At 37.3% G+C, this 22724-nt stretch overlaps 4 protein-coding genes across 8 annotated transcripts; 2 read left to right on the top strand and 2 right to left on the bottom strand.

Moving 5' to 3' along the window:
* Positions 3454-12596, top strand: LOC18766432. 5 transcript variants are annotated; one of them, XR_002272924.1, is made up of 12 exons: positions 3454-3853; positions 3999-4064; positions 5609-5689; positions 5847-5900; positions 5991-6059; positions 7345-7461; positions 8045-8107; positions 8283-8365; positions 8443-8508; positions 8599-8681; positions 9049-9149; positions 12522-12596. XR_002272924.1 is itself a non-coding variant. In XM_020570415.1 (11 exons), the coding sequence occupies exons 1-10, from the start codon at positions 3626-3628 to the stop codon at positions 8639-8641; spliced, it is 870 nt and encodes a 289-aa protein (XP_020426004.1). In that variant the 5' UTR covers positions 3454-3625; the 3' UTR covers positions 8642-8681; positions 9049-9270. The 5 variants fall into 5 exon arrangements, 4 of the variants coding, with proteins under 4 accessions (XP_020426004.1, XP_020426005.1, XP_020426006.1 ...); XM_020570415.1 differs by lacking the exon at positions 12522-12596 and having other exon boundaries at positions 9049-9270; XM_020570416.1 differs by lacking the exons at positions 9049-9149; positions 12522-12596 and adding an exon at positions 8834-8954.
* On the bottom strand, positions 10918-15902 carry LOC18766696 (LRR receptor-like serine/threonine-protein kinase RCH1). Its single transcript, XM_020570414.1, has 2 exons — positions 11792-15902; positions 10918-11559 (listed from the first exon to the last, which is right to left on the bottom strand). Exons 1-2 carry the CDS (start codon positions 14601-14603, stop codon positions 11105-11107), a joined length of 3267 nt encoding a protein of 1088 aa, XP_020426003.1. The 5' UTR covers positions 14604-15902; the 3' UTR covers positions 10918-11104.
* LOC18767728 lies at positions 17583-19703 on the top strand. The gene is made up of 6 exons (XM_007199096.2): positions 17583-17992; positions 18305-18419; positions 18645-18726; positions 18807-18858; positions 18948-19002; positions 19279-19703. Exons 1-6 carry the CDS (start codon positions 17594-17596, stop codon positions 19356-19358), a joined length of 783 nt encoding a protein of 260 aa, XP_007199158.2. The 5' UTR covers positions 17583-17593; the 3' UTR covers positions 19359-19703.
* On the bottom strand, positions 21185-22624 carry LOC18768640 (dof zinc finger protein DOF1.2). The gene has a single exon (XM_007200371.2). It carries the CDS (start codon positions 22271-22273, stop codon positions 21320-21322), a length of 954 nt encoding a protein of 317 aa, XP_007200433.1. The 5' UTR covers positions 22274-22624; the 3' UTR covers positions 21185-21319.

The following is a 22724-nucleotide window of genomic DNA, read 5'->3' on the forward strand; positions in this document are numbered from 1 at the left end:
AAACTGCTTAAATTCATTTATTAAAACAAAGAGTCCACTCACTGATAGTTCGAGCTCGCTGGACCTCTTGAAGGTCCCTCATGCGGGTCAACTGGTGCCCGGGTGCCTGATTCAATAACATAATATTCTATTAATACAATATAGTATTAAATTAAAAACCCTACCCCCGGCTCCTAAAAGTACGCGCGTCAATTTAAAGTGATCCCTATACCCATAACAGCTTTCCTTCCACGTGGGATAGTTTAGCGATATCTTGGGACTCAAAAAGCGCTAAAGTCCAAAAAGTCAATCCGGAACCCCACGGGTCCATGACCTCACAATATGATCTGGATGCCGCTAGAAGGTCCAATATATTTCGGACACATGTCCCGAGGGTATTGGTGTCGATCGGACGGTCGGATTGATCACAATCCTGTAATCGCATAATTTCTCAAACCTAGCCCTAGGGTTCGCGATTTCGGAGTATCCGGGACACCGATTCACAATCCGTCGAATCCTACACGTTTTTACAATTATCTAGAATGACATATCTAAAATTGATTACAATCCAACGGCTCAACAGTATTGTACCCGATAATTGCACAATATGGAAAATCCGTTCGAGGCTCAAACGGTATCCAAATTGAGATCCGCGAATTCCTATGCGCTCGTGAAGACCTAAGGATCGCATCAGAACACAGTGTTATGGCACCACCCTGTCCCACGCGCCGCCGCACGCGCTGGCAGCGATGAGTGTCCAAAGCGATTACGCATCGCCGAAAAATCTCAAAACCAAGGCTCCAAACTCCTATCCTAGGTATAACACCATATTTGGAACCACTTTTGTTCTTGGACCAACCCCAAAAACTGACTGGAAGTGGCCAAACACGGAGGCCAAAAGTCGGCTTAATTTCAATTTGCTAACTGAGCTAGCTACGGTGAAAATAAATGAAAACCTACCCAACCATCAGCTAGAGCACGGAAAATAGGTAGAAATCCATACCTTACTCGACAAATTTGGAGGAGAATTGAAGGAGAACGAACGGTTGGAAGTTTTGACAAAACCGACTCGTTTTTGGACGGATTCCGGCGACTACAGCGACGGCTGGCAGCGGAGAGTGGTCAGAGCTTGAAGACGGAACCGAGCTGGTTCTGTTGGCACCGACGGCAGGGGCGGAGGTGGTCGGTGGCGGAAGTTGTGGACGTTTGAAGTGCGACGGCTGGAGGAAACGAAAACAGGGAGGGGGGAGGGTGCGGGGAGAGAGAAGGAGAGAGAGAGAGAGGTGAGGTTTTATAAAAAAAAATCTGATTTTCATAATTACCATTTTGCCCCTCATGATATTTTAATTGTATTTTCTTCGTTAAAACTCCGATTCGAGCTCACTTCGTGTCTATGAACTCGTGTCGTCGTGCTCTACGCAACGGTGTGTGTGAAATTGTCAAATTCATTTTCGGACAAAAAGTCAACTTTTCGTTCATAAATTATTCCAAGGGCAAAATTGTCTTTCCGCATAATAAATTACTAATTAAATATGAAATTTAGGTTTGGGTCATTACAACATGGATCGGTTCGGAATGGTAAAAGGCTCTTCCGTTAACCAAACCAAAGACTTCGGTAGACTTTGGATCAGTTAACATAATATTCGGTTCGAATTGGCCCGTACACCGGTAGTACCATAATAAAAACATACTAATAAAAATACAATTTATAATACTTTCATATAACATAAGTTCTTGAACAAATACAGCAAATTATCCTTGTAAAATATAAAAATTCAATAGTCTAATTCATCCAAGTATGAAATCAAATAACTTAGTCACTATATCATTTAATATGTACTCAAGATGTACTAGGAGTCACTTGTGTTTGTTGTTTGAACTTTTGAGTGTTCTTTTTATTGAATTCTCTACATTTATGTAAATGATTTTGACATTTATTTTGCGTTGGGTTCTTTAGTTTTTCATGCTGAATCCAACCATATAAAGAACATAAAATTTGGATCAATAGTTGGAAAGTTATAGGTAAAAAACGGGACAAAGGTCGAAACGGGAAAACATAGGAAGTTCATAAATTCCTCTCTGACCAAAAAGTGCTATAGTACCCGGGTAAGTGATACAACGGTGATAAAGAAGTGATACAGTGGTGATAAAGCAGTGATAAAGTAGTGATACAATGGTGAGAAAGAAGTGATACAGTAGTGATAAAGGATTGATACAAAATGCTGATTGTATTTACCTTTAATTTCTTGTTTTGTATTTAAACAATAAAATAAGTATAAATATCGGATCATTATGGGTTTTCGTCGGGTTAGGAATTTTGTTTCCGTTAACCAAACCAAACATTTCAGTACGGATCGGATCGGAATAATTAAAATTAAAAAATAATTATTTAACCAAACCAAACTAAATTGTCGGTACGGTACGGTCGGTATGTGGATAATTCGGATGAGATGCCCACCCCTACTCCCAACTGACCTTCAAGACTTTGTTCGACCTTCAAGATTTTGGCAAAAAAATTAGGACTTCAGCTGACTTTGGTATAAACTGAAACTAAGGCATTTGGGTATTAATTGGGTTAAAATATCTAGATATTACTTGAAATTGTTAATGTGATTTGAATATTAATTAGACTTACTAATAAGTTTGGATATAAATGAATAAGTGATAACAAAGTTGTAGAGCACAAAATCATAGCAAAATAGTGTAGTAGTAAGTGAGTATCGTTCCACAGAGACTAAGACTAATTAACTGAGTATTGATTATGATTAATCCTAAACTTTATTCGGATGTTCGAATTGTGAGGCTTTGATTTGAATTAAGATCGATTTTTCCAGACAAGAATTGGGATAAGAATCGATGCAAAGCAGTTCAGTTCGATTTTTAAGCTTAAGTAGACTTTTTTGGTCAACATGATTTTTTTTCTCGGTTTTTTCGACTCATTTTGGCTTCATTCCCCGGTTCTAATGCCCACCTATTTTTTTCTATTGAGTTGCCTTCCACAATGGTGAGAACTAAAAACAACCTAAAATGACTATTTTACCCCTAGATCTAACATAAAATGTAAGGGATTAACCGTAGGACCAACATTGTTAACAAAAGTGGAATTGAAGGAAAAAAAACGAGAGTTGTTTGGTTGAGTTGGTTTCATATTCCTTTTCTTTAACAAATGGGTAGGGGTTCGAGCCCGCTTCCTGCATGTTAGGTCAGTTTTCCAATGAGGGTTGGTTCAATTGATGAGATCCGTGCATTGTGTGTAGCCTACCAGTGTTCGAGTCTTGCTTCTAGTAGTCCTCGTTGATGCGTGATTTATAATTTACTACATAAATTCATACTGGTAATAGCTGACAGTTGGGTGTCACGCATAAGTCCTTCTGTCTCGAAATTGTGGGTTTGCCCTGACACTAATGGTGAAAGTAGCCAATCTCCCCATAAACGTTTCTTCAAAATAAAAGAAAACAAGGAAAAAAGAAGAAAGAAAAGTGGAGTTGAGGACTACCACAACCGTTTTCTGTATTCAATGACTAAAACGCAAATCCGGAACAAATTCAGAACTATTACTCGTCTTTTTAACGAAAAAACAAGAATTAACAAATAAAAGAGGGGCCATTTTCTAGCCGTAGAATTACCTTCCCGCAACTTATCAGCCATGGCTGTTGCCACAGTTCCTGTGAACTCAGTGTGCGCATCTCCACTGCGCTCACCGCGCATCCCAACCAAATTTGTGTCCCAGTTCTTAACAAAATGCTCGTCCTTCAAATTGGGTTTTGAATCTCTGCAACTCCGGACCACCCTACCCGGAAGAAAGCTTGTGGTTCGAGCAGCTAGAACCGAGTCCAAAGGGGTCTCTTTGGGCTTCCGAGCTCCCAATTTTGAGGTACTACATATGTACTGATTCTTTTTCCTTTTCATTTCTTTTTAGATTTGTTCCGAACTGGGTTCACAATTTATTCTTCCTTTTGAGTGTGTGTGCGCGTGAGTTTTTATTCTTTGTTTTGATTATTTTGGGGAATTGATTTTAGATTCCAGAGCCACTTACTGGGAAAGTTTGGAAACTGGAGGATTTTGAACCACATCCTGCTTTACTGGTGAGTTCCCATTGTGTATTTGTTTTGTTTTGGATGGCTGTTGTTTTTTGTTTGTTTGTTTGATTTTGTGATTATATATGTCTGTATTTGATATTTTATGAATTGATTTCTAGATAACTTAAAGGAACTGAGTGAGTTCTTATGAAATAACGGCTTCAAATGATTTAATATCGTTTTGTCTTACGAGCATTTGAATGCAACTATTCGTTGGAATGCCCAAGTTTTGAAGGAAAAATTCTTGTATGAGGAATTTGCAGTGCCTGACTAGGACAATGTGGAGGTGCTAATATTCCATTAATGGTATTTAAGTAAAAAGCTATATAGAAAATGAGTACATATTCAAAATATTAAACGAATAGTACTAAACCATACATCTTCTTTCATGCATTTAAATGGCACCTTGATAGTGTGTGTGTGTGAGAAAAGTAATGGTTACTGTCATATTTTTTCAGTCTTTATTCACTTTGAAAAGCTAGCATTTTTGCCTTGCTTGGGAATTTATGATTGCTTAAATCATAATCAGGCTGCTTGTGCTTAACTTGAGCTCTGATAGTTAAGCAGCAGATTTGAGCTTATTTATGAACCAGGTAAGCCAAGATCAATCCGTATAGTATAGCGAATTGCTGAATGAACTGAGAATAAAATTAAAATGTTACTACCTTCAGCTCATATGGCCTCAAGTTTTTTGTTTTTTCAGAACAAGTTACTTTAGTAATAACAGCCATCTGTTACTCTGCCAGATATCAGATACTCAGAAAAACATGTGTTTGTGAGCTTTATACAGCTTAAAAACAGATGGCATGTCACCATTTTTCCCAACCATGGAAGCTTGACATTTCACTAATATAGAGTGTGTATAAAGCAAGAATACCACTATCATGTCTGTCAGCCTTGAAAATTGAAGAATTGTCTGGAGTCCTAGGTAGTCTGATAGTTATTTTCAGTTGCTAAGCTAGTTTACATGTCCCTGAATTTATGCAATTATAGGTATACGATTATTTTAATGCCACATATATCAATTTACATAATTGGTATATTAATTTTGAGAAAAAAAAGAAAAACTTACATGTGGCAGGGACCCTTTTTCTTTTAAAATGCTAATTATTGGCCAACAGTTTACTCAGTAAGATAAAACCAAAGAACTGTAGTTGAATAATTGTACTAGGAGTCATTTCTTGAGGTTAGCAATGTTATTCTGATTTAACTGGAACATTTTCCACTGAATACTTTATTAGTAAGTGGATCTATGTGCCACCGCAGGACCTTTAAAAAGTTTCGGGCAGCATTATGCCAATTTTTTCTGTGCATATATGCACGTGAACTAGGTTTGTAGCTCTGGAAAATAAGAAAGAAAGAAGAATTATTCAAGGGTTTGGGAACAGATCAACACAACCTGTAAACCACAATCTGTAATATTGCTACTCTTCATGCAGGAAGTGAACTCATGGGTTTTCTTTACTAAATCAAAATTTTGGTTGCTTGTATTCTATGTTACTTCACATATAAGCAAGGATTAGATGCATTTTAACAGTCTGATGGCGCAGGTGATGTTTATCTGCAACCACTGCCCGTTTGTTAAACACCTGAAAAAAGGTATCGTGAAGCTTGCAAATTTCTATATGAAGGTAAGGCACCTGAATTTGCTTCTTCTGAGAGGCTTGATTCACTTTAAAGTTCTACCAAACTTCACTGAGCAAATTAATATAGGATAGTAACATGTTCAAATGTGTTTATTTATTTCAAATATATTGTTATTATTGATATCATTCATTCTTTTTTCAGAAAGGACTTGCAGTTGTTGCGATATCTTCGAATTCTGTAGCTACGCATCCACAGGTACTACACTTGTACTAACTCCATAATTTGGGGTTAGAGTTTGTGAAGCTGTTGTATGATCAGTCAAAGTGTGGGAACTCTTCCTGACAGGATGGACCACAATTCATCGCAGAAGAAGCTAAGCTGTTCAAATATCCTTTTCCATATCTATATGACGAGGTATGCTACTTCCAAAGTGCCAATCTTAACAGCTTTATAAATCTGGCATTTCTTATTTGATTTTGTTTCTCAATATGGCTTTTGGAAATGTGCAATAGTTGAGTGACAATATTTTACTCTCATAAGAATCTGGCTAGGTTTTAGTCCAACTGCAAAGCTCTCATTCATGTGTGTATGCACACATGAATCTATTAAAATTAAGTTTCTCAGTGTACTAATCCAAACTTGAACTTTATCGGGAAATTGGGCAAAATATAGCCCTTTGCAAATTTATTGGTCAAATACTACCCACCTTATAATCATTTATCAAATACTATCTATAAATACTGTCTTATTGCCTACTTAACACTTTTTATCACTTTTTCTTTTCTCTTTCAACTCTCTCTTCGCTCTCTCTCTCAGCTCTCAAAGTTTCTTCTCTTTTGTTTCTTGCAAATCAATCTCAAGCACTCAATCAATAGGTTTGTTTACCCTTTCTTGGAATGAACTTGGTTAATTGATGATTGTTTCATGCCTCTTAATTGATGATTCTCTATGTCTGGTTTTGGGTCTTTTGATTTCCACCTAAAATCCCATTTCAATCCCTTCATTTCTTTTTTATTTTGGGCCTTTCTTTTGTGATTTGTTCTTCTGCTGGGACTATAAGAAGCGGAACAGGAAGAGCTCTTCTTGGGTCTTTTCTGCAGAAACTAGTGGCTTGGCTGTTAAGATTGCATCTGGAGGTCGACGATGGACTTGAGCTTTGTGGGTTTCGCGATTCAGAAGAAAAATGATATTAACATATATTCCTATTAAATTACAGTAACACAGCAATTAACACCAATAACACATCAATATAACAGCAATACCATAGCAATAAAACATCAATATAAGACCAATAACATAACAATACACAACAATGCAAAGACAAACCCTTCATCCCATGATAGCTGCAAACAAAAAAGTCAGAGTGACTCATTTTTGGGGTGGGTACAAACTGTTGTTTTTACGTAGTAAAAATTGATGTAGCACCAGTACAGAGAACTTAGAAATCTAGAGAGATTAAGAGAAGAAGCTAATGAGACAAAAGAACAAGAGAGCAGTCATTGTGACTTTTTGTTTTCAGCTGTCATGGGCTGTAGGGCTTGTCTTTGTATTGTTGTGTATTGCTGTGTTATTGGTGTTATATTGATGTTATATTGCTGTGGTATTGTTGTATATTGCTGTGTTATTGGTGTTACATTGCTGGTTATTGGTGTTATATTGATCTTGTATCGCGAAACGCACCATTGACCCCATCTTTTAGGTCTCTCTTCTGAATCGCCTAAGCTTGCAGCTGTTTCAACCTCAAAGCTCAATTCCATCATCAACCTCCAGCTGCGACCTTAACAGCCAAGCCACCAGGTTCTGCCGAGAGAAAAGAGTTAAGTAGGCAATAAGAAAGTATTTATAGATAGTACTTGATAAATGATTATAGGGTGGGTAGTATTTGGCTAATAAGTTTGCAAAGGGATAGTTTTTTGCCCAATTTCCCAACTTTAGCTAATCTTTAAACATTGGAGAATAGGAGGTACTAATGGCTCCAAGGGCGGGGCTAGCTTGATATTTGGCATGCATGCATGACAGGCTGGGACTCTTCATGGTTCATTTTAAAACATTGATCCCGGAAAAGCAGAATTTCCTTCCAAGTGTAAAATTAGATGTATTGAAGAATATACAAAGCTGCCCTTAGAGTGAGGCTTTTTAGAAAGAAAAAAAGAAAAAGAAATGATAGTGTTGGTTATTCCTTAACCTGGGCAACTTGAGTCTCTTCTTTCCCTTTTCCTATTTTACTGGTTTTCATGGTTTTTTGTTAGCTGTTAGCATTCCTAAAATTGAGATTTTGAGGGCAGTAAAACTTCAGGTCGCACATTGTGTTAAGTGTAATACTATATCAATTTGATTGAAACACAGTTATGCTTGGTAACTCTCTAATTCATTATCTTTGTTAAATATATTTAATACAGTCACAGGATGTCGCCCAGGATTTTGGAGCAATTTGCACACCCGAGTTTTTTCTATTTAAAAAGGTGACCACAACCTGCACCAATCGATTTGCTGAAATTACTCAAGAACACTACCTCATTTCAGCTTTCCTTTAGGGGACTCATTGTAAACTTATCACTGTATCTCAATTTGAGTTAATCCAACTTCTATTTGTTTTACCCTTTCTAGCATGCAACTAAATTTATTACTGTGTAATAGGATGGACGGAGGCCATTTGAACTGGTGTACCATGGACAGTTTGATGATTCAAGACCTAGTAATAATGTGTCTGTAAGTGGAAGGTAGGAAATTCGTTTTCATATTAGCGTTATGACTTCTATTGTAAGGTGTGGAAACTGATTTAGAAAACTCCATGTAGGGACTTGAGCCTGGCAATAGATTGTGTTCTCAGTGGCCAACCGGTACCATCGATTCAGAAACCAAGGTACTTCTTTCTTATGCGACGTTTGTCAGGATTATGTTCAGCCATGGTTACATTCTAAAAGTAATTGCTTTCCCCCCATTTTTTTTGTAGTGTTGGATGCAGCATAAAGTGGCACCCAGAGAGAAAACCGTGATATGCAAATCTTGGTTTCAATTTTCTTGAGATTATAACCTGTGAGTAAAAATTTTCTTTCAGGAATTTCTTTGTAAAGGCCGACAGCCATATTGATATCAGAATGTAACTTATAATTTCTTCCTCTTCTTGTTTCTCTCCAATCCTCAAATCTTCCTTTTTCATTGCTTGGTATTTCTGAAACCTTATAAAGCTAGGAAGTAATGTAATATAATCATTATTTTCTTCATTTGTAATTAGAAACTTTTTATTTATTGTAATGATCAATAAAATCATCCCCCTCAAGATATGGGATGTCTGATGATTTTTGCACACTTGATCTTCGATGTTTGCCGCTGCCCCAATTCTTATGCTGATTTATTCGATGATTCTTGTGCTGTTTTAATTTCAGTCTATTAATTTATACAGGAGAAATAAAAATACCCCATGAACTCATCGTAAAAACCATGCAACTAATTGCACCAACACATGCAAAATCATGGACATTGCCTAAAGGAGAAAATGTTATGGTATGTTCTCTATGCTACTATAAGGCTGTCTTTTGATGTATAAGCTGTAGGATGTTGACAGGATACGTTTGGAGACTGTTCACCTTTAACAGCTGATAAGAACATCTTTTTCATTTCTTATTGGATTTTCCTGCTGTCACATTCCTTGGTCGATGCATGATTTTATTTATTTATTTATTTATTGTTTATACAATGAGGGGTAGGTTTTCGCTTTCCAAATCCCACCCTTCCTTCTGTGTCTAGATTGGAACTTGAAATCATCAACGGATGAATGAGTTAGGATACTATTAAGTAGATGGTAGGTTGTGAAAGTATGAAATAAGGATAGATTAGATGTTGGAATTCATGGTGAGTGTATGACATTCTAGGGTGATTGATAAATCCAATGTGATGAACGTGATGCCTTTTTGATTAGTACTACTACCTGTAGCCGGTGGTGGTGGTGTTTTGACGGCTCTGAAGTTTTTATTTTTTATTTTTAAATGACATGTTTATTTTTGTATTGGAATTATTCTAATTCATACTTTTCGTTTGTTTACTAATACATGAGTATTGAATTTATTCCACTTCCTGACTTTTCCCGCATTTACTAACAAACATGGAATCAAAATTATGTAATCTAATACCTGAAAAATCAGGAATTGGATTGATTAGGAGGAGGAGTTGATCCCATTCTCATTTCTCTCTCGTTTATTGAGTTCTCCGATTCATAACTTCTTACATTTATAGTAAGTAAATGCTCTAAAATCTCACCTACCAATTAGAATGCAGGATTTAAAACTTCTTTATCCTAACATTATCAATCATGCTTAGAATGGGATAAAAAATGGAAAAATCGATAAAAAGTGGATGCCGATTGAAGCACTGTGCTTCAATTCTTAAAAGTTGTTATTGCTTTTATTGAAAGATTTAGAAGAGCATTTAGTGGATAGTTGCTTGCATTATTAGCCATTAGAATCTGATAAGTTACAATACACAATCAGAGTGGGCCTTAGATGGTTCACTGTCACATGTCCAAGGACAGTGTATCCTTTCAAGAACATGCAGATCATGAAATCTCTTTTTCTTTTGAGAAAAATAATTGTTGGAAAAAGCTTGAGAAGGATAGTGGTCCAATTTGTTTCTAATATCATGTTTTTTTCTGTGGCTTATGCTAAACTGCTAAACAAGATTGTCACCTCGACCATTGCTTTTTTTGTCGGCACAAGACCCCACAGACAAACCCAATGGGGCTTGAAAGCTATGACTACTGCTGTTAATCCCCAAATTGATAATTGCAATTTTGTTGCTCACTCCTTGTGTGATATTTTACGTACTACGAAATTGCATTATCAATGGCAGCAGCTTATTGCATTGTTGGGACAATCTGCTGGAATCTTGGCTTTAAATATTCAGAGTTTTTCTTTATTCTTTGTAAATTTTAGTCACCGAAATGTGACAGATGATACAGTGAAATCTTAGTTATATGGAGAAATAAATGAGGTTTAGAGTGGGATTCTGTATATGCTGTTAACTTGAGGATATTTTTCTCTTTTAATATATTTGCTTGGAATTGTCAAACATAGCCTTTGCTCTGGGAAAAAAAGGGATATCACTATTTTGCTATTCCCGGCTAATAATGATATGCCACGTGAAAAAGTTGTCACTCGTGTCCTAGGGCTTTTGGCCGGAGATGGCAAAACAGTGCTATCCCTGTTTCATGCAAGTGTTTCTCCACATTTGGGGAGCATGCATCTGATTGTATCTTCTTACTTTTGAACTAGGCACATTTTACTTTTGCCTTACTATCTGCACTAAGGTAGATAGAGGAGAAAACCCCCAATCTGATAATGCAATCCTGAATCATAGTGAAAGACAATAAACATGTCTTATTGCTACTACACGACATTAATCTATACAAATTGTATCTTTTTACCTGAACAAAAAATAAAAATTAATGAAGTGGAATGATGACTTTAGGGGTTTGTGGGAAAACATGAAGGTGATCCAATTAGAGGTTCAGATGATCTGGAAAAACTGGAACTGTGGACTCTAGCTTTCGCATCTCCTTTTCCAAGAAAATCTGGTTTTTCACAATCCTCATTTTCATGCCTGATCTCCTTGAGCATTGCTGTTACATCTTTCATTGTTGGCCTTTCCTCTGGGCAAGGATTAACACAGAGCAGAGCCACCCCAAGCACTTGAAGCATCTCTTGGGTTTGTGTCCCTGATCTCAATATTAGCTGCTGGTCAAGAATTGATGTGAATTCCCGTTTCCTTTCTCGGAGTTCCTTATTGACCCAAGTGACAATATGGGCACCCTCCGGAATCTTGTTATCCATCGGTTCCTTCCCGGTTAGGACCTCCAGGAGCACCACTCCATAGCTGTACACATCACTCTTTTCTGTGATTCTCAAACTATATCCATATTCTGCAAAACATTATTACATTACAAGCAGTGTTAGTCAGATATCAAAACCATGTGACCTACATCATCTTTATAGGAAGCAAAAATAACATTGAAACTGGATTCATCAACAATAAGAATAAGAGATTAAGGGTTGTGAACAAGTTCAACAACTATGACATTAGACTGGTTTGATTGAGTAACCCGAATAACACAATGAACATACCACAAAAGAATATGAGGAATTTAGACTCACCTGGAGCAATGTAGCCATAAGAACCAGCAACTGTGTTGGAGGCTCTGCCGCATTCTGGAGCACTCAAAAGCTTTGCAATGCCAAAATCTGCTAGAAAAGATTCATACTGTGGTCCTACCAAGATGTTGTTAGACTTAATATCCCGATGAACTATTGGAGGTATACAATCATGATGAAGATAAGCTAAACCATGAGCTGCTCCCAGTACAATCTTGTACCTTGCATCCCAGTCTAAGAACAGCCTTGTCTCATGGAGCAATCCACCCAAACTGCCATTGCTAATGTAATCAAACAAAAGCAGTCTGGTTTTTCCGTTGTTACAACATCCCAGAAGCCTCACTATGTTTTTATGCCTAATTGATCCAAGAGTACGAACTTCTGTAGAAAACAAGTCGATCTGTGGACGCTCGCCATTATTTACCGGCCATAGTTTCTTCACTGCAATGACCTGTTTTGTCGGAGTCTCCACACGATAAACCATTCCTGAGCAACCCTTCCCCACAATGTTTGAATCTGATAGTCTAGTCACAATATCATTAACAGAAAAATTAAGCTTTTGAAATGGGGTGAAATCCCATATCAAATGACTTTCTTCTTTACTGTCCATCCCAAATGTGATTCCAGCAACTCTAACGAATAAAGCTATTCCAGCAAGCATAAGCAATATAGTTGCTGTCACACTAAGAAGAACACAAACAATTAGATATCTGATGGATTTCTTGTCATGCAGGTTACCGTTCAAGTGGCACTCATTTCTGTTAATGCATAGCTTCGGGTTGCCCTCGTATGCAGTTGATGGAATATCTTTGAAGAAATTAGTATTGGGAAGTGGACCTGAAAAGTCATTGTATGAGACATTCAGGGACACAAGATTGTCGAGACTGCCCAGTACTTTCAGGCTTCCTGTCAGCATATTGTGGGATAGATCCATATTGGCAAGTTTTGAGAGATTTGAGAAGCTTTCTGGAATGGGGCTTGTCAGAGAATTCCAACTCAGATTCAAGAGAATATCTAGACCTTGCAAGCGTCCGATCTCATCTGGGATAGAGCCAGTGATATTGTTGCTGCTCATATCCAACAGCTGCAAATCCTTACAGAAGCCCAATGATTTTGGTATGGAACCTGTAATGTGGTTTCCACTGATGACCAGTTTGTTTAGGGATGTCAGATTGCCCAGATTTTCAGGAATCGTGCCTTCTATCATGTTCATGGAAAGGTCTAATACATTAAGACCAGTAAGGAATTGGAAAGATGAAGGAATCATGCCTTGGAGCTCATTGCCATGCAAATCAACCATTTCTAACTGGGTACAGTTTCCGATTTCAGGAGGAATTTCCCCATTAAATTGATTTTCTGACAATTCAAGGAAGGTCAATCTATGAAGGAGCCTAAGTTCAGATGGAATTTGACCTGTGAAGTTGTTTGATCCCAGCCGTAAGCGGATCAAGTTGGTGCAGTTACCAATATTGGTTGGAAGAACTCCTGAAAGTTGATTTGATATCAGCAACAATTGAGTTAAGTTCTTGAGGTCAAAGAGAGAACTTGGAACTGACCCATTGAGGAGATTGTGTGAAAGGTCCAAAGCTTGAAGTTTCTCACAATTGGCCAGCTCAGTTGGTATGCTTCCATGCAGCTGATTCTGCCAGGCAAAGAACAGAGTAAGTTCTTTTAGTTTCCCAATGACAGGTGGAATCTTGCCAGTAAATCTGTTGTTGTCCAATTCCAGTTGCTTTAAACTGGAAAAGTTTCCAAATAAAGGTGGTATGCTGCCTGATATATGATTCTCAGACAGCAGAAACTCCTCCAATGCCACTAAATTTACAAGAGACGGAGGAACCTCACCACTCAGAAGATTCATTGAGAAATCGATCACTATCAAAAGGGAACAGTTCCCTAAAGCACCTGGAATACTTCCAGTTAGATTGTTCTTCCACAGTAGAACTCTTCTGAGTCTTTTCAACCGACTAAATTCACCGGGAATATGACCAGAAAGCTGGTTTTCATACAGAAACAAATTTTCCAAGGCTGAACAGTTACCAATTTCTGGTGGGATGGCACCTGTGAGATTTGCAGTATAGACTGAAAGTGTTTGGAGATTCTCTAGTTGTCCTATGCTGCTTGGAATCTGCCCTGTGATTCCCGTAGCTGCAAGGCCAAGAAAAGTTAGTGCTTTGCAGTTTGATATCTGCATTGGAATTTCCCCATGAATTCCAGGATTCCCGCCTGCACGGAAGATTTCCAGAGCCGATAACTGGCCTATTTCTGCAGGAACCTTTCCGGATAGCTGGTTATCGTACAGCTCAAGTTGTTGAAGCTGTGAACAGTTTCCAATTTCTTTTGGAATGACACCATGCAAGGAATTGGAATTCAGTGATAATAACTGCAATTTGGATAACTTTCCTATCTCCTGTGGAATTTTACCTGTTAGAGCATTGAAGCTGAGATCCAAGGTGGTAAGTGAAGACAAGTTTCCAATCGAGGGTGGAATTTCTCCGCTGAGGTTCCCTTTTGAGATTACAAGGGTGGTAAGATAGTTGAAGGAGAGGAGCTGGCTTGGGAAACTGGTAGGAACATTGAGTGAGGTGATTGTGATTTCAGAAACAAACCTGCTGCTGGAACATATGATATAATCCCATTTGCATGGATCCTGGTCAGCTGGATTCCATGAAGAGAAAAAGGTAGCAGAGGAAGAAGAATTAAAGGTTGAAAGCCATGAAAGTAGGGAGAGGCCCTCTTGGTTCAGAGCAGAGGTGGCAGGAAACAGAAAGATATTGAGAAGCAAGAGAATAATAGTGATTGCATTGCTTGACATGATGAGGTTAATAACAACACTGCTACTTTCTATCTCATCTAAGTCTCTTTAAATCTCTCATCATGTGATAGTGGGATATTGAACTGGCTGCCTCAATCCTTCAAACTGCTTTTTCACTGGAAAACATTGCTTAAATTTCCTTGAAATAGACTAAAAGCTAGGGCCTTGGAGGGACAGATTAGTTTATGGTTTCTAGTGCAGTTCTGGATATATTAAAAAATTATATACATAAAATTCATAGAAAATTTGGAGTACGAAGGGACCTAACTATAGTTTATATGATTGGGGTTATGAGGGACATGCCGCCTTTGAAAAATTGACAAATCTTTAATTATTCATCTATTCCTTTCTGTCATGGGTGTATATTTTTTTGTTTTTTCCCTCTCATAACATTTGGAAATTAGTCAAAACTAATAACATTATGAAAAATACCAGTGAGGCAACTACAGGACATATAAGAAAGATTTCGTTAAGCTTTTCTCTTTTTCATTGTTCACCAAATTTGGAGGGAATCTCTTGTAATTAGGTAGCTTAACTAATAAGATGAGAGTTCATCGTCTGCAAGTGCTCGATTTTTCGGCTTTGAAGTATACTGTACAAATACAAAAACATCCATATGGTAGATTTTGCTTTCTGCATACTTGGTTGCATGCTTCAAATTCTGTTGTACAACAAGCTTTAGTAGTATGCTATGGATATACTGCTATCGTTTGGTGGATTCACTCTAAATCCCTTCATATAATGATTGCTCATCTTTTCAGTTAATTGCAGAACAATTCACATAATGAAAATGACTAAGCAGCCCTCCCAACCCAACAAGGGGAAAAAAAAAAAAATTGAAAATAAAAAGAGACACTTCAACTTTTTTATGTGATGAGGAGTATGGTGATGTCTTAAGATCACCTTTGTATCTGATAAAGTTCATGTCATGGAAGTAAGTCAGCGGTTTTCTGAAGGGACAACAACACAGGTCCATGCCTCTTCATGAAAAAGGCTCTTTTCCTTGCCCATGCATGAACCTTCCCAAAAACCCCAAAAAAAGCAGCTCAAATTTGCTTTGTCCATGACCTACTAGTAAAAACTTTGCAAGTACCTCCCTGGCTGTATTGGTTTTTTTCTTTCTGACCCATTTTTTTTTTCTATCAGATCATGTTTCCTTTTCACCGTCCATGGACAGAAGTAGATGATAACTTAACGTATATAGGGACCAACGGGGTATAGCCTAGTGGAAAAGAACCTTGATTTGCACACTAATGCGTGTGAGAATACTATTCCCTTCCCTCATAGTACCTTGGCAGTGTGTGAGAATACCTCATCCCCCTCCTAATTATAAAAAAACGAGAAAGATATATGTAGGGAACAAAAGGCAACAAGTATTATACACTAGAGCATTAATTAATTTGTATTTGAATTATTTTGTGAGAAATTAAGTACATAAATCTAACAAATATTGTGAGGTGTAGGGAATATAGGCCTACAATTATAGGGAAGCCCTAGTCAACATGGCATTGAAGAGAATTTTGGGAATAAAGCAAACATACAAACAGAAAAGAATAAGGAAAATTATGCATCACTAGCGTAGGTCTGTCCCCTCAATGTGAAATGGAAACAAGTGGAATATCTGTAAGGGGATAAGTTATGTATGGATGGTGGGGGCAAGTGATCCCCCAACCACATTTGGTGCCAAATGACTATTTTAATTTGCAAAGTTTTCATTTGGGTTTTTGGTTTTACTTGATGGTGACCCATAACTCTTTCCAGCTAATTGAGATGGTGAAAAAATGGAATTAAAAGAGGTTGGAAATGCCTAGAAAGGAAATTGCATCAACAGAAAGTGAAGATAGGAGACACTAGGGTTAACCCTCTAGATGATCACGAAGGTTAGACATACCATTCACTTATCAACTTAATAATGACATTTTTGTTGATGTTCGATAATATATGTGCGCATAAGTGAATATTTTTAATCACTTGAATCACAAACTACTTATATATCGATTATCGGGTACATAAATGAGAGTCTTAATCACTTGAGTTACAAATTAATCTCATAGTCGCTTATGAATTGAGTGCACTGAATGAAGAAGTTTGGACTTAGTAAAGCAAATCATGGAATCAAGTGGCCCAAACAAGCGTGTGGTAATGGCCTAAAAGAGAGGCTTGTTATAGAGGGGGTAGGGGTGGGGGGCCGCATATTTGCTTCAGCAGGGAGGCACAAAAAGCGAAAGACAGAACAGTAATTCTGCTGTTGTGCTTCGCAAAATCTAACCAACGGGAAGGAATTGGCCTTTGCAGTTCATATATCATAATCGAAGATATTGGATCTTGATTGCAGGTTGGACTACATTAATATGTTCAAAAAATTTAAGAAGAAAAAAGAATAAAAACCTAATGAGATCTGGATTTTTACTCTAATGTGCAAACATACACTTCGTAAAATCTTTAATATGTTAGGTATTTTATATTTTCTTTTAATTAATTTCATTTTTTCCCAAGTATACTTGCTGCCAAAGTTTTCAAAGCCCTATAAATTTTAGATTATCGCAATCAGTCCAGAGAGGTAAGTATACACGATGTTAATCACGTGCAGTTATCAATTCACTTATATTATAATACATGCATTTATTCAATCTGTCTGGAATTTTTTTAAATAATCATTGGGGGAGTTTGTATGATTTTCTGGTGATTAGACCTAGGACCTAGCATTCACCTTACTTTCAATGCAAAATCAGCCCAATCAAGGCATTGTATTTGGGCCAGAGTTTGATCCTAACTGGCCCAAGCTTAATATTGGTTAGAAGATGAAAAGTATTCCTTGCCTAGTTCACAATTATGCTGCAGATAGATAAAAAGTGCACCAAAAGTTCCATAATGCTTTACAATAAGGAACATCAATTCCTTGCCTCATTTGCAATCATCTTATTTGTTATAACAACCAATTAGGATGCCTAACAACAACCTTTCTCTTTCTCTCACAAATTTTCCCAATTATGGCCTCTCTGACCCAATATTCTGTAGGAGCTTGCCTCACACCAAACAAGAGCTTCAACCTCAACACATTGTTTTCTGTTTTTCCACAAGCACTCAATGCAACAAGTCATATCAGAAACCAGAAGACCCAATTGTCATTAAGTGGGAAAAAGCTGCAGCAAAAATTAATTTCAAATATTGTTGGGAAAAATTGCAAATATGAGAAATGGAGAGTTTTTGGCAGTGATGATGGATCTTGTGGGATTGCACCTCTGCCACTCCCACCTTCTGTGTTGGAGGCAGTTCAAGATTTCTACAAGGCCATCAATGCCAAGGACATACAAGCTCTAGAGCAACTTCTGGCTGATGACTGCCATTATCAAGACCTTGTCTTTTATGTTCCTTTTGTAGGAAAAGAGGTTTCATTGCTTTCTCCTTCATCTCTACTCATAGTGAATTTTATTGAAATTGGAAGATGCGACACAAGTTAATAGGTTTTGTTGGCATTTGAGAAATTAATTCAATCATGCTAGGAACACCAGATTTATTCGCCTAATTTATTCACGAAAAATAATGTCCGTATATATGTCAATATCTTATTTGTTTAAAGAATAAATGAGATTTAGAATGGGGTCAAAATTTCATTTGTTTAATAACATAATTTGATTAAGAAATTTTCTTGTTAAGGAGGTACTTTACTAATGAAATGAGGTGTTTGGGAATATGCCCAGGCGATCGTGCATTTTCTTACCAAGGTGATGGATGCAATGGGATCCAATATTCATTTTGTCATTGATGCTGCGACTGAAGGTGGAAACTTGACTGCCAGTGTAATTTGGCATCTTGGTAACTTTCACAACCTTAATCATCTTAAATTTGACTGCGTCACTGTGTGTCGTATATGGTGTTACGTGCTTAATAATTTGGTCATGTTTGAGTCAACAAAGTTGAAACACGACTAATAATTGTGTAAATCTAATCAATCAAAAGAATGTTTTGCAATAGGACATAACATTGGCACCTCAAATGCAATTTTCTAGTGATTGGATTTGTCTTTTGGATGTTTTACAGAGTGGAAAGACAAAGAGATACCCTTTGCCACTGGTTGCACATTCTTTGAATATGAACAAGTTGAAGGAGAGCTCTTTCTTAGGTATTATTTCCAATTGTCTTGTACTTTAGAGAATTTATAAATTTGATCTAAATTCTGCCCTGACAAGAGAACACATGCAGGAAAGCAACTGGCATGGAAGAACTTCCATTCAAACCAGGTGATTTGGTACTGGTACGTATCATATAACCTAGTTATCATGCTTACACATAATTACTTCTTTTGATTGATTGTTTTATTTATTTATTTATATACATACGCAGAAACTTTTAAAGTCAGCAAGTACCTTCTTTGATCTCTATCCAATGGCGGCTGAAGGTATGCAAACACTCAGTTACTTACACATTGCATGCGGGGCACTTCCAATGGGGAGGTTTTATTTGGGGTACCAATACCATATTTGAAGCCTAAGTTTGAGATCCAAATGAGATAATTAATGCTAATATTTTTATTAGTCTCAAAATTCTATTTCTTGGCATGGCTGACTTGAAACTAACAACCCAATTATTTTCAAATTTCCTAATTTAAGTGGTTTTTTTTCCTTTCTTTTTGGGCAAGGCTAATTGGTTTTCTCTACTTTTTTGAGTTTTGCAGCGTTGTTGCTGAAGTCTCATGGAAGTGGCCCGCATGAAGGATTAGATACACTTTTAGACAAGCTTCGGGGTAGACACTGAACATGAATTTCTCAACTTCTGCGGTTCTACCAAGCCACATTTTATTTACATGCCTTCTCTGATATAATGGTGGAGATTTGAGTCTCATTTATTTACAACCAATAACCAATTATTTCACACATAAATTGGTATTCAAATACAATCTGAATTCTCTATTTGGATTTATCTATTAGAATTTACTTGATTTTAGGATTTGCTTGACTTTTGTGGCTAAGAACACAAGTTCAAAATCTGATGGTAGTGAGTGAGTGAACTCCTGGCCAAGCTAGCTTCTTCCAGAGCCGGCCATGACTTTTGGGTGGCCCAGGGCATAAAATAAATTGAGGCCCTTCTCCTTTATATACAAGCCTTTACAGAAAGAAAGAAATTTTTTTTTGTTGTTGAAAATCTTGTAGAGCTTTTCAATTTATTGCAAAGAGGATGATACATTATAGTTAAATCATGCAATTCAGAATACATAAATTTTCTCACACCTTAGCCCCAACTCCAATTACATAATAAAAAAGGTTATACATGCCCTTTCTCTTTTCTTTTTTTTTTTTTTTAAAATCAATAAGGCTATTTAAAGTGAAGAGGTTATTTAAGGAGGCCAATCCCACCATCAAAACATTTAAAATATTTTAAGTCCTCCCATGATTTCTTTACATTTGATGATGGTGAGATTGACCTTCTCAAATAGCCTCCTTACTTTTAAGTATGATATATCATTATTACACATGTTCTCATACTATGATCCATTACTATACATTAAAATTAAATCTAGGGACTCTAATAATTTAGATGGACTGTTTAACAATATTATGCATAAGTCAGATTATTTGAAAAAAATAAATAAAGAGTGTTAGAGTCAGTAGCGCATATACGCGTAGATTGATCAAAATTACTAATATGTTTGTGAGACTTGACTCGAGAACAACAATTTGGATCAACCTACGCGCCCTTGACGGTAGCATCGTTTAAATATGAACACAACATGATCCACCAGAAAAAAAGAGAAAAAAACGAAAAAGAGAACACGTTTAAACAAAAGTACACGACATGCTGCAGGCCTATCTAGCTGTATATTGCTGCATGATCCATTTATAAGTGCAGAAGGCAGATGCATTATGCATACAGTAGAACATGCCATGGAAAGATAACGACCAATTCTCTTCAATCTATATATATATATATTTCATTGAGATGTAATTTCGTAGTGACGAGTGAGGAGGACCACATCTGCTTCAATTTTCGGGGCCCACCCGTACTCAAGCTGACATGTTTCTGCTCTCTGTAGGCCATATCTGTATGTTCTTGGTTCTTGTTTTTGTCTTAATATCTTGGTTGGTTTTGATTTGATTACATACGTACAGAGAGAGCTTGAATTGATAGATATATCAAATAAATTTATTAAGAGAGACATCTTTGTAACACATACTTCCTATTGTATTTCGGGGATCTCATCGTCAAATTTTCAGGTTTTAATTCATAAATTAATTTTGCAAAAGATCACTCAAATCAGAAAATACTTGCCACTGAATTAATAGGCAATCATTTTAGTCTTTCTTGAAAAAATTGTGTACGTCTATTTAATTATTTTATTATAATTAACTAATTACGATTCCTCTAAATTTTTTCAAAGATATTCTATGAATAAATACCTGATAAAATAAGGGCATATGATAAACTAATAATCATAGAAAGCAACTTTGAATGTATAAAAGTCAAATGTGATGAGCTCAGCAGAAATTAATAGCCATAAAGTTAGCAAAATATTAATTGACTCGCTCGATCATATATTAATATAAAAAATTTATTGTAATATTATATATAGGTATAAATATATGTATATGCCGTGACATTTTTTTTTTAACCATGGCAATGTGACAGTACTGAACTCGATCCCTAACTACAGAAGAACAAAAATTGTAAAACGAAATTAACTAACAAGAAGTTAAAATGCCTTTGTAATTAGCATCCAATTAAGACCGTGAGAAAACTTCAAATCCTGAAAAATCAAAGGAGCTCCAATTATCACTACAAAGATTGGTGGGGATGTTCATATGATCATCATCGGACGGTAGTGAATAGTCCAGCTCTTGCAGATGCACCATGGGCTGCCATGAAAAACTAGCAGTGCTACTCGTCAAAGACGACGTCGTTGCTGCATCATCGGACCAAAACACATCTTGCACCACTTGGTCGTCGTTTCCTAGCAAACCCTGTAACCCAAATTCGTGAATATTCATATCATCTTGTTCATCATGATTAATTCCCATAAAACTCTGAACATTTTCTTCTTGTATTTGTTGATGTTGATGATCAGGAGCTACTAGGCCTCCAAGCAAGTGATCAACGGCTTCAACAAGATCTTGATCAGCCCTTGAAGAATTTTGGGACCCATCAACATCATTTAGCTCTGAGCTGGAAATTACCAAATTGGGTTCATGATCTTGATCAAGATGATCATGCTCATCAGCAGGGCTGGAGGAGTTGTTGTTCAAAAACTTGGCAAACACAGCAGCCAAATCAATATCTGATCCATTGCCTCCACCTGGCTGGTTATCAGTACCACTTGAGTACTGCCCAGATGTGTCATCAGAACTACTCGAGTTATGATTAAAGTAAGACAAAGAAGCGCGGTCAGCCTGCGAGAGCTTGGCCGCCTTCCCGCGGCGATTCTTGCGACAACCGCCACCTACAGGCACGTTGCGCAAAGAACCGCCTTTGGTCCAATACCTCCTGCACCCTTTGCAAAAGTACCTAGGCTGCGAGAGGCTGTAGTTGTTGTAGTAGCAAAATTTGGTGTTGGAAGAGGCACAGCGAGGACAATTTGGGGCAACCTCAATGTGGGGCTTGTTCCATGATCTCTTGTCCATCATGATGAACGCCCCAGACGGGCATTGCAGCATCTGCTCAACAGGAGCTGAGAACATTTTCTGGCAACACAAAATGGTATTTTCAAGTGGAATGTGGAAATGAGTTTGTGGAGAAAAGAGAGGTTGGGGGGTATATAATAAGAGGGTTTGGGATTTAGGAAGGTATGCGTTCGAGTTAGTGCAAGGGCATGTGTGGGGGTGTGTGCGTGTGCGTGTGCGTGGGTGTGGGAGAGAAATTTGTTCGGGAAGGGTAGGTGAAATTACCAATTTAGATATTGTGGGGTTGAAGATGAACGTGGGCGGTTGGGCGAAGCGTTAGGACCAAGGAAGGGTGTGAATTCGTGAGATTTTGATTTTGGTATGCAAAGTGTGTTATTTTCATGTATGCATGTTATGGCGCGCTCGTTACTAGGCGGATTAGCCGCGGCTCCTTCGGCTCACGTGGCATTTCTTCATTGGGCACATTCATATGGGATGAGAGTGATTGTGGTTGATAAGTCAAAGCTTA

The sequence above is a fragment of the Prunus persica genome, chromosome G8 (assembly GCF_000346465.2).
Source record: "Prunus persica cultivar Lovell chromosome G8, Prunus_persica_NCBIv2, whole genome shotgun sequence".
In the NCBI taxonomy this organism is placed as follows: Eukaryota; Viridiplantae; Streptophyta; class Magnoliopsida; order Rosales; family Rosaceae; genus Prunus; species Prunus persica.

What these genes read in the sequence shown, in the direction of transcription:
- LOC18766696 (XM_020570414.1), bottom strand. Translation starts at nt 14,603, where the DNA reads ATGTCAAGCAATGCAATCACTATTATTCTCTTGCTTCTCAATATCTTT. An exon ending in TTATGGCTACATTGCTCCAG is followed by an intron (nt 11,560 to 11,791) that starts GTGAGTCTAAAT and finishes AATGTTTTGCAG; the next exon opens with AATATGGATATAGTTTGAGA.
- LOC18767728 (XM_007199096.2), top strand. Translation starts at nt 17,594, where the DNA reads ATGGCCTCTCTGACCCAATATTCTGTAGGAGCTTGCCTCACACCAAAC. An exon ending in CAGTGTAATTTGGCATCTTG is followed by an intron (nt 18,420 to 18,644) that starts GTAACTTTCACA and finishes GATGTTTTACAG; the next exon opens with AGTGGAAAGACAAAGAGATA. An exon ending in AACCAGGTGATTTGGTACTG is followed by an intron (nt 18,859 to 18,947) that starts GTACGTATCATA and finishes ATACATACGCAG; the next exon opens with AAACTTTTAAAGTCAGCAAG.
- LOC18768640 (XM_007200371.2), bottom strand. Translation starts at nt 22,273, where the DNA reads ATGTTCTCAGCTCCTGTTGAGCAGATGCTGCAATGCCCGTCTGGGGCG.
- LOC18766432 (XM_020570415.1), top strand. Translation starts at nt 3,626, where the DNA reads ATGGCTGTTGCCACAGTTCCTGTGAACTCAGTGTGCGCATCTCCACTG. An exon ending in AACCACATCCTGCTTTACTG is followed by an intron (nt 4,065 to 5,608) that starts GTGAGTTCCCAT and finishes CTGATGGCGCAG; the next exon opens with GTGATGTTTATCTGCAACCA. An exon ending in TTCCATATCTATATGACGAG is followed by an intron (nt 6,060 to 7,344) that starts GTATGCTACTTC and finishes CCCATCTTTTAG; the next exon opens with GTCTCTCTTCTGAATCGCCT.